Here is an 11,198-nt window from a genome sequence, read left to right on the forward strand (position 1 = left end):
CATGTGGTCTATAAAATTAAACAGCCTTGGTTAATCAAAATTTTAGTTTTACCTAAATATCTGTCTGGAGGCGCCGACACGCCGCGGACTGGAAGACTCGTTGCAGGCATCTATTAACTTTTTAAGGATAAACAGGCACTCTCGGAATGTGGAAAAGAAAGGATGATGTGATAAAAGGCATAATGAGGTGAGGGAGTGATTGCGGATTCGCTGCAAACAAACATTTTATTAGTTTCTTAAATACGATTTGAATCTCTAATCGAAGGAGAATTAGTGAAGGTATACTTGGCGTTTCCGCGTGGCGCGTGGACTCGGGGAGTGCGAGCCGCCGCTCTCCGAGTCAGCCGGGGCCGCAGGAGTAGCACGCGGTGCTAACGTGGCGCTGCAGTCGCGCTCCGAGTCGCTCGGCGCGACGTTGCTGCTCCTATAGTCACTGGAACATTCGCCACATATTACTCAATGCACAAACAAAAACCCAATAAAGACGTCATGATCAAGATTACTCAAACCTAGTCGGGTCTTTACCCTTGTTAAACTATTAAACATGCAGTTGCCAGGTGTGTTGGTGTCACCTGGAGAACGCGGAATCTGAGCTCTTCTCCATGGACTTCCGCCAGGAGTCGCGGCGCAGCACGGAGCGCTCGCGAGGGCCCGGCGCCGGCGCGCGCTCCATCGCGCGGTAGAAGTTAACGCATACGCCATAACGCGTCTTACCTGATAACATGTTATTTTACCAATGAGTTTCCACTGATAAAATATAAGTTAAAATGTTCATTCAATTAAAACAGTGAAAACATACCGTTAACAATGACAATACAACTGACTAATGTGTATGTACCGTAAGAACTATAGTTATCCCAAACTACCCACCATAAACTATATGGTTAGTTTATTACTAGTCTTTAGATACTAAAATTAATATGGAGACAGTTCTACCTGCTATCAAAATGTCACGATTTGCGGATTTTGGAGCACAGAACCTTAAGGTGTGATCTTGACCCACTTTCGCAGTTTCTTAGCCAAGTTTCACAACTGAAGTGACACATTATTATTTATAGCACACAGTACATCAAAATAAACAGAACGGTAGCAAACCGCCCACATATTCTGTCTCTAGTAATATTGATAGCACACTTCAGTAATCGTTCTTTTTATATTCAACAACTTATGTTATATTTATGAATATTATAGTTATTAATAAAGTAGTTGAAATTAATTTTAATTTGGTGATAAGAACTCTGAATATACGAATAAGTAACACGTACCCTCTACTTAATTATCTAATATTCTTCTATGACACGTTATAAAAAATTACAATATTCTTAAGAAAAGTTTTAAGAGAATCTAGTTAACCTAGTTTCTGAATATTGAGGAAAACATACTTATACTATCAAACAAAAATGCCAAGCCAGTGATGGATGTGTAATACCATTACGCCGTTGTGTGGCGAGGAAATGACAAGAGGCGAGTAATTGAAAAACCCCGATCAATAACTTCGGTTCCTGCGAACGACATACATCTTGAAAATGCTATATTATGAGAAATATTGGAAAACACCATGTTAAATATTTTAGTTCTATGTTTGGTTCCTTTATAAAGCAAACTAGCATTTTAAATCTGTTTTTGTCTATGTTTATGACCGTTCCATTGTACTATAAACCCAAGCAGTTAAATCAATTTTGATGATTAAGCGAGAAGCGAGTATTTGATTGGTATTCTTGCACTAAGTATCAAAGGTCTCAATTTGTTGGGCTAAGTTTTTAAACGATTGCTTATTTCATTCGTACCGGAATCCTTATCTGTGAGCGTAAAGACGAAGGAGGTTGTATCGCGTGTGGCGAGGTGAGCGAGCTGACGGCGCGGCCCCACCGACACGCAACCCTCCGGCTGGCAGAAGTACACCATATCCAGCGGCAAGGGGAAGTCATCGTGATTGGTCAGTGGATATCGACGCAGCAGCTCCGGAGCCTGGCGAGAAAAGTTAACTATGATTCTATAAATAAGAAGAGAATAATTAGAAGTATTGAAATAAAAACCATTGCGTCGATCGGCTCAACGAAAAACAACAGAAGTATTTTATGTATGGAAATCTGAGAAATAATGTAAAACTATCACGTACCTGTACAGGAGCTAAACCCTTGCCGGATGTATACGGTCTCGCGCCCACTATAGTTAGATAATCCACCAGCCGGGGACACAGTTGCTGCTTTTGGACGTCCATATTCTCAATGTACCCTCAGTTCTACACCCACTGATCCTAAGACCACTTGTACCCATTATTTAAATTATAATGGATTTTCATAATTATCTTCTTTTGATGTACCTGGAAAGATTTAGAAGTAAAGAGAAAACACGGTAATCACATAAGATGCCGCATGTGCGCAGAGCCTCGGGACTTGTGGACATGCATTAATTTAATTAACTAAATGAAATTTACCCACACCAAGCATTTACCCCTCATCAACCTTCTAAACAATTTTCCCGAGGTTTAATTGTATTAAAGCGGCGAGGAGCAACCGTTTCGTGTTAGTACGATATACCAACACTCCTGGGTCCTTGACCCATTTCGCCTTGACCTAATTAATACACTAGCATCCTGTACAAACCGCGCTGAAGCTGGGAGCCTTAATACTTTTATTGACCATAAAACGACGTATGGCTTAGACTTCACATAAAACTGGAAGTGCTATCGTTAAAAGGTACAAACCGAAATGGCTTTTCTAGTTTTATGTTTTGCTAACTTTAATAAAGACATTTATTGCATGATTTATTAGTCGAGGCGTCGTAAATGTTTTAATATAGGGTGTTTTTTCTTTCAATCAAAAATTAAAGAGTTATTTAGCCTCAACATTTCATACCCTCAGCCTTCCTAGGTATAGTTATAAAGGGGTGATTTTAGCTTGTTTATAAGGTAGCATAGTATTTATCTATAACCTATACACTAACCGATTTTTTCTACATTAACTTATGTTTTTTTCTTTAAATAAAACGTTATAATAGGATGTATAATCTGGTTAGGAATGATGCAATCTCACTGTAATTGACATTTAAAGCTTCCCTGTATATCTCCATCTGCGGACGTCATGCTACGTTATCTGCAGTATCGTCAAGAGCGTGGGCGAGAAAAAAAAACAATTTGAATCTAAATAAAATCCGCTTACAATACGAAGAAGAACGATATGTAGAAAGTTTGTAATAGTATATATTCAATGACGTTTACATTTGATTTTTTTCTAATAGAAAAGTTAAATTGAGTCTGTTGAATGACCAATCGGCCGTCGTAGGTATCTCTACGAAAAGCCTACGACAGACCAAGGCCAAGACTAGGTGACGCGAGATCAAGTAAAGTGTACTTTTGTTGTTGGAGACCCCATTTTGTTTGTAACGTTGTTCTAGTTGAGTTTAACGTCGTTCTAGTTCTAGTTGTTAAGTTTGGTACACTGAAAATATAAGGAAAATACTGCCCACTAAAGAAAGTGCGATCTTAATAAAGTGGACGCCCACATTAGTTAGAGATAATGAAATTACAAAAATTCCAGAAATAAATACAGTGAATGACTTTATAACTGGTAAGTGTTTGTGTTTCTTTCTTATAAAAATAAAAATTCAGGTAACAATACTAACGGACTTTTTATTGCAGAATATTTATTTGGCGATACATTTGTCTCGTGGGAAATAATCTACCGCAATACAATCAGCCTTTTCTAACTGGACCGTGATGTTTACAGTGTATCAAAACATTTATTTAAACTAGAACTTGTTTTATTTGATTCTAGCACATGTTATTTATTTGCCAGTGTTGTCCTTACAGTGAAACAATAATTAATTTAGACTGTTTCTTAAGAACAAACAACTCGCCCACGCGAAACAATAAGTTGTCCTAATTCGTGTGCAAAGAACCCTAATCAAGTAGAAACACTAACGCAATATTTCAGTAGATCCCTGGAGTGACGTCTGAACAAATTGACATAAAGTAATGATGCTCGCGTCTGGTGGTTAATTTGTTACGCTTAGTCATAGTACAAATGTGAAGGAAAAGATTAGACAATAAATGTGTAGAGTCAGTCCCATATGCCTTATTTACTGAAATAGCAAACGCTACGTTATTCAGAGGGCATGTTAATGAACTTGGTTTCATGGGAAAATATAAATATTTACTGCTGGTATTCTATCGAAACTGATTAATATTCATTGATTTACTAATTGATGGAATTTCTAGAAAACGGCTCTAGATTTAGTTGAATGTGTTCCAACACTTTTTGTATTATCAGATACTTTTTTGTAAGGGCCTGTCCCTCCTCTGGCTGATAGAGGCGCAGATAGCTTAAAAATTACGACACTATCTGAAATCCGATATTTCCATCACTTATTTTACACTTTTGATTGTTATCAGATTATTTACAATTTAGTGGGACAGGCCCTTAATCCTCAAGTGATACTCTGCCTTTTGGCAGACAGACAGGGTTATGTGAGATTTCTACTCACTAATCAACTCAGTGGCGTTGGTCACTTGATTGGCGTTGGTGCTTAGAAATCTACCATGGAAGTTGAGCAACCTCAAGTGCGACTTCCATGGTACCGGGATTAATAATTGATCGCAATATAAAGAAACACGTTCAATAAAAAGTCGATAGTGCAGTTATTAAGCGCTTGACCTGGCTAGATGCAAAATCTATACGTCCAGATTCGTTCCCCGCCATATACCAATGTGTTTTAATTAGTTTTAAATGGACACACTTACTACAAAAGTACATGACCTCGATGACACAACCCTCCTCTCCTATCCGTGGGATAACAAAAGAAAAATGTCTACAATAAAATATGTCCTTACATATCAAGAATTCATTGTGCCCTTTTTCCTATTGTTACGTTTGCAGAATGTTAGATAGCACAATCTACTCACAAGTCGTAACATATTGCGGTATACGATAGAAAAGCCGTAAGACGTGAAATATGTAGCAAAATATTCTATTTATCAATTCTTTTAATAAAAAGTTCTATGTCATTTTTTACTTGCTTCATCATCACCAGCTCACTATATGTCCCCACCGAGGGGCTCGGAGCCTACCCTAATACGGGGTGACTAGGCCATAGTCAACCACGCTGGCCAAGTGCGGGTTGGTTGACTTCACACATATCTTTGAATTTCTTCGCCGATAGGTGCAGGTTGCATCACGATGTTTTCCTTCACCGTAAGAACGTCGGGTAAATTATGTACATATGAAATTCGAAAAATCAAAAATCACATTGGTACATGGCGGGATTCGAACCCAAGACCTGTAGATTACAAGTCAAGTGTTCAAACCACTGAGCCACCGACGCTCCCTTTTACTTGCTTATAATCTATAAAATATACTGTATAATATTGCTTTGAGGAGATTAACCACGATATTAAACGAACAGCGAACGAAATTGTATCTTAAAAGGTTTTAAAGCCCACTTTAGTGAAATTAATTTCCGTTCCCCTTTTCTTTTCATCATGTCAAAATCGTTTTTAAAGCGCTCCTTTCGATTGACTTTTATTACAAAGTATAAATTAATGCTACTACAATTTCCGAAAATGATTAAATTTGTAACTAGCCTAATATGAGAAATCTAGTAAATCAATAACATTAAAGATCCCTGGATTATTGGAAAAAGAAACGAAGAACTATACCTATTCTGATTAACATTTTTCAATGTTTCTTTCAATCTCACTAACATTATAAATGCGAAAGTATAGATGGATGGATGGATGTTTGTTAGAGTTTGTAGCCTAAACGGCTGAACGGATCTCGATTAAATTTGGAATAGATGTAGAGGGTAGTCTGGAAGAACACATAGGCTAGTCAATTTTTTTTTAATTCCAAGCGGACGGAGTCTCGGGCGAAAGCTAGTTTAACATATTTAAACATTGCTGTACTGTGAATAAGGAAAATTTTGATACAGAATTAAATTTTTATGAACTTGACTTTTTCATTTCTCAATGACTTTATTATCTGTATCAGCTTACAAATAGCGCAGTACTTATTACTTTCAGGTTTATTAAGCCATAAAACATTTTAACTGCCTACGCTTTATTATTTATCAATCTGTAGGCGTCGAAATCAGCCCAACTCACAATGACGTTTATTATAGGAATTATATTCAAAAACGTAAACGTAATCGAGTACCTACGAACAACAATCTAATGAAATTAGCAATGTAAATCTTTCGCTTAACAAAATTTAATCTCAATTCAGAGCTTTATAAAAGCTTTACATTTCTCGTCTCGGTATTTGTTAATACAATAGTAATGAAAAATAGCTAACGTTGTTAAATCTTAATCCAAATATAGCTAACTAGCTTTCACCCGCGACTTGGTCCACGTGGTATTAAAAAATAAGTAAGAAGCGTATTTGTTCTTCCAGACTACTCTACTATCGAAATCAAATTTCTTCCATATCCCGTAAGACGTTTAGGCTACAAATTCTAACAAATATCCATCCTTATAAGCTTTCCCATTTATAATAAACTAGATGACGCACGCGACTCTGTCTGCGCGTTAAAAATATGGTTAAATAGCCTATTGGTGCTTTTAGACTATGCTCTATATCTATGCCAAATTACATGCAGATCCGTTTAGGCTACAAAATCTAACAAACATCTATCAATCTAAACTTTCCCATTTAAAATATTAGTAAGAATAAGATACATAAATACAATACGGCAACATTTCTCTTTTTCATTTGTACAAATGTCAGTGTTATTTATGGGTAGAGTAGGGTCGGCAAAAGGCCTCCGTTAGCACGATATGCAAATCGTGTTCCAGTTAGTTAATCAGCAACACGCTGCGGGAGCCCACACCGGCACCGTCACACTCAGATAACGTGAGATAACATTGAACTGGAAGTGCGTTTTGCGAATATCTTATTAGTAACCTTCGGTTACTAAACAAAATGCATATGTAACAATTACAGCACTCAGTTGTAAAATATTCACTATGAAAAGTATGATTTTTTTAAGGGGCCCTAAATAATAATTAACTGACAAGAGGAATGATTAGATCAGTAAATCAATCGTTAGTAGTCTAAAACATTAACCGAGTTTTAAGGGTTTCGGATAACGTACAAAAATGCTGATTGTACAGAAAAAGACAAGAAAAAAACAATAAACGCCAAATTAGTTATTGTATTTAATATTGAATATTAATTACGGAAATGATTAATAATTTCAACATACAAGTATCTAAAATAACCGCCATACCTTAAAAGCTACGAATTCTAAGAAATGTTTCGACTTATATAATCAAAACAAATTCGACTTAAGTTTTAAATTATAAAAGTTTCAGTTAGAATTTCCTAAAGTTTGAAAACTTCAACTTACGCAATTTAATAATTAGCGTCAATATGTACGTCATAGAAAACGCCTTAATGGAAGCAGCTTTTATGTTCCATCCATCCATCCACTCGACATATTGCCGCCCACTGGCCGTTGGCCTCCCTTATTTGCTACAATAATCGGTCCCCAGCTAACTTTATTTGAACAACTATCATCAATTTATCACAACTGTAACTAGATCATCAACCCCAATATTAAGTGTTCAGCTAAACAACCAACCAACCAACTTTGAGTACTCGTAAACCTATAACATTTCTTATTAGATTTAGCTAATATTGCACAATAGCCAGTACTAATAAATAATCTACGAATATGTAGATTAAAAATATTATTCGAAATTATTACATAATACAATGTTAAGAATATATGGTACATCTTCAGTAAGAATAGCTTCGTTTAAAAAGTAGCAAAATAATGCGATAAGAATTATAGCAAAATATTAAATTAATAAGTAGTATGAATATGAGAATCAAAAGCTATTTATGATTGAAATATAAAACGTACTCATTGAGTGCATGGCCTTAAGAAACAATACCGGTCAAGGTTAATGGATATTCAGGTTGTGGCTGCCACGTTAGCCCTAATCTAAACTAAAACTATCAAAACTACGCAGAAAATAATTAAGAGATATAAAAAAAATGCTGAAAAAAAACTTTGTCAACTATTAAAAAAATATTAGCGTCAAATCAATATGACGTAGTTTAATGAAAACGAAAAATGACGAACTTAAGCTTGGATAAAAGGCAATACTCACTTTTATATTGACGTAGCTGGCATTGTGGAATCTAAGCAAGTTGCACTATATACGGTTGCGGGCTGTATCACGGGAGCGTGTTCATCGGAGTGACAGAGTGACATAGGAGGCTCAATGGCCATGCGCGCCCGCCCACGCTCGATAACACGCGCAGACGCGTTACCTACCACATACATAATGCTCGGTTCACACTCAGTCAGTACAGTTGGACAGTTGCGCTACCAGTCATACTTTATAGTGAGTCACTGGCGCCAGTCAGTGTTCACATTATGCCGATTGTATATCAGTCCAGTTATACAGCGCAACTGACTTACTGTACTAGCCACGTGTGAACCGCGCATAACGTAGTACTACACTCAGATAGTATCAGGCTCGATTCTAATTCCATAAGTAGGTTGCATTAAGGAATTTATTAACATATATTAGTACGTTAAGTTCATTAAAATATACGCACTTCAACGACGTAGTTTTACTACGCAATTTTATGAATACTATAAAATTAATGATTTCTAAGACATTATTTTATACCTTGAAATTGTAGTTGCAAAAACAAATATAGGTATTAACTTTAATTGTAAACATAAGGCATGTTTTAGGAGAACTGAACAATTTTAAAGAAATATTTTAGACTACGAGATATCTAAATAATACTTGATGGACTATTTATTCACATTTTTATATTTTTTTTAAATCAAATCGGAAAGGACAGTTAACTAATAATTAACTCTAAAACCGATATGAAAAGCTCTTATTTGGTTTGGTGTCGAAATCATTTGCCAAGGTCCAAAAATTCGTTTATCTTTCTCCAGAATCTATTTAATTAGATACGTGTAGCTGACAGTTTCGTATGTTCCTTCTTATTTTCCTAGAGAAAGCTCTGCGAAAATTCTTGAAGATCACTTTTGTGAAGAACATAAAATTATAGGGAAGGAGGGTGTTAGGGTAGGGCGACTGCGCAGGGCGCTGTACTAGTAGGGGTGCCAAAGGTTTGTTAATTATAGTTACACTTAACCTCCCAGTGCTAAAAAAGGAGGGCGTGCGCTAAATATCTCGCCCAGGGCGCCGGTAGGGCTAAAATTGGTCCTGGATATAAAATATGTGCGTGTGGTAAAGATAAGAAAAATAGTTATTAGATAAATGTTCTTTATTTTTAATTTCATAAATATATGTATATAAAATGTGTACAAACAGTTTAAAAATGGTACCTAAATATGCTTTTATTTCCCAGTATCTTCTTTAAGAGATACAGTTCTGTTGAAAACCATCTGAAAATACAAATAAAATGTTAATTTTATTTAGTTTCATAGAAACATCTAAACAAGAAACACATCTTGCTCTTAAGAAAAGAAAAACTGTAACTCATGATATTATAATAATTTACTTAAAAAAAAATAAAGTAGATGCCAAATTTGATGTAGTTGCGTTCATCCGTTTAGGCGTTACCTTCTAACAAATATTCACCCCTTCAAACATTTATATTAATAATATTAGTAAGAAATAAATAGACATATATAGATATACAACCAGACTTTTTAGTATGTTTCATTAATGAAGTATACCTTATCAGTGGTGGTATCAGGATCGATAGAGAAAAAGCCGATCCTTTCAAACTGGAAGTTGTCATACACCCTGGCCCCAGCCAGCGACTGGTCTGCGAGCGCCGTCACCACCTTCAACGTATCCTCGCGACAGTCGGACAGAAAACCTGCCGGCACTTCGCTCGTGTCCTCGGGGTTTTTATGTTTAAATCTTAAAATATATTACATAATTACATTTTTAGTCATAAAATAAAGTTCCACTTGTAATCGCCCGCGACTCTATCCGCGTCGGAAAATACTTAAATTACGCAACTTTTAAAGTTACTTAAATTTCAAAAATGTACCAAACCAGACATACATAGTTAAAAACATCTATCTTAACAATTGCATTTATAATATTATTAAGAAGTATGTTAATCTTTTTATGTCATAAATTTCAGTTTGAATTAAATAAAATTTAACTGTTTCAGGTTAGACTAATTAGACAATGATCAATGTTTCAATGCAAAACAAAAAAATTATTAATAGTATTTTTTTTCAGTTTCAAAAGTCGCCATAACTAATTAATTTGTGGTCATATTACACATTTTTAATTCAATAAATTAATCCTTATAAAGTACTTACAAAGGTTCATAAAGTCTCGCTTCAATAGCTATAGGGTCCGCTACCCAATGTATGAAAGCTTTCGGTTTCTCCGCAGATGTCACATTTTCTGCCTCACATTCCACCTCAATTACTTTACCACTTTCATCTTTTATTACTTTGGAAACCTAAATATGGATACATAAAATAGTATTTATATAATTAAATATACACAAAATAGAAAACAAAACTGTATATATGTTTATACCTTAATAACGAAATCAGAGTGTCTCAAGCCTACACACTGAGTGGGCGTTAGTCTTCGGTAGCCCTTTTCTGGTTGCTCCTTGAAGTCGCTGTACTCTATATATAGAACTTTATTGAACACCACTTTGTGAGATCCCCTCTCCGGCTCCGTGGGGAAGTCAGGCACCGTGTACACTATCGGCCCATTCCCGGAGTAATTGGTTATCGTTATTTTTAAAGGCTCTAATACCACCATTGTTCTAAAATACATTAAAATACAGTTAATTTTATTGTTAGCTTTTGAACATGTTAGTTTTATTAACAACTAGCTTTCGCCCGCGAGTCCGTCCCGAATAAAACAAAAAACAAAAGTATTTAGCCTGTGTGTTCTTCCAGACTATCATGTACATCTATGCAAAATTTCATCGACATCCGTACAGCCATTCTTAAACTCTAACAAACATCCATACATCCATCTAAACTTTTGCATTTATAACATTAATATGATAATTAATGGAAAATATGTTGTGATTGCTGATATTCTACATAGCAAAGTATTTATTAAAGTTTTATAATAGTAATATAAAGGCCTAATTTCAGCCCCATTCCTTTACACCCTTTTTTAAGAGGAAATGTGAAGGAAAAGTGGATTTGACGGCGGCGGAGCCGCGTGGGAAGGGAAAATATTCTCTTTGTGCTCCTCCTCTGTCGAATAAGAG

General features: G+C 35.6%; 2 protein-coding genes across 2 annotated transcripts in view; both read right to left on the bottom strand.

Moving 5' to 3' along the window:
• LOC106100362 (MAP kinase-activating death domain protein) overlaps nucleotides 1–8,458 on the bottom strand; it is a 26,585-nt gene extending 18,127 nt beyond the window's left edge. The window contains exons 1-6 of the mRNA XM_013279190.1: nucleotides 8,114–8,458; nucleotides 2,120–2,323; nucleotides 1,788–1,968; nucleotides 573–714; nucleotides 286–433; nucleotides 53–210 (exon numbers count right to left, since the gene is read on the bottom strand). Coding sequence (XP_013134644.1) covers nucleotides 53–210; nucleotides 286–433; nucleotides 573–714; nucleotides 1,788–1,968; nucleotides 2,120–2,221 — 731 coding nt within the window. The 5' untranslated portion in view covers nucleotides 2,222–2,323; nucleotides 8,114–8,458. The remainder of the gene's footprint in view (nucleotides 1–52; nucleotides 211–285; nucleotides 434–572; nucleotides 715–1,787; nucleotides 1,969–2,119; nucleotides 2,324–8,113) is intronic.
• A 794-nt stretch (nucleotides 8,459–9,252) lies between these two features.
• The window catches only part of LOC106100776 (probable glutamine--tRNA ligase), a 5,968-nt gene continuing 4,022 nt past the window's right edge, over nucleotides 9,253–11,198 (bottom strand). The window contains exons 9-12 of the mRNA XM_013279798.1: nucleotides 10,502–10,739; nucleotides 10,276–10,421; nucleotides 9,673–9,862; nucleotides 9,253–9,378 (exon numbers count right to left, since the gene is read on the bottom strand). Coding sequence (XP_013135252.1) covers nucleotides 9,331–9,378; nucleotides 9,673–9,862; nucleotides 10,276–10,421; nucleotides 10,502–10,739 — 622 coding nt within the window. The 3' untranslated portion in view covers nucleotides 9,253–9,330. The remainder of the gene's footprint in view (nucleotides 9,379–9,672; nucleotides 9,863–10,275; nucleotides 10,422–10,501; nucleotides 10,740–11,198) is intronic.

Source organism: Papilio polytes, unplaced genomic scaffold (genome assembly GCF_000836215.1).
Source record: "Papilio polytes unplaced genomic scaffold, Ppol_1.0 DF824047.1, whole genome shotgun sequence".
Lineage (NCBI taxonomy): Eukaryota > Metazoa > Arthropoda > Insecta > Lepidoptera > Papilionidae > Papilio > Papilio polytes.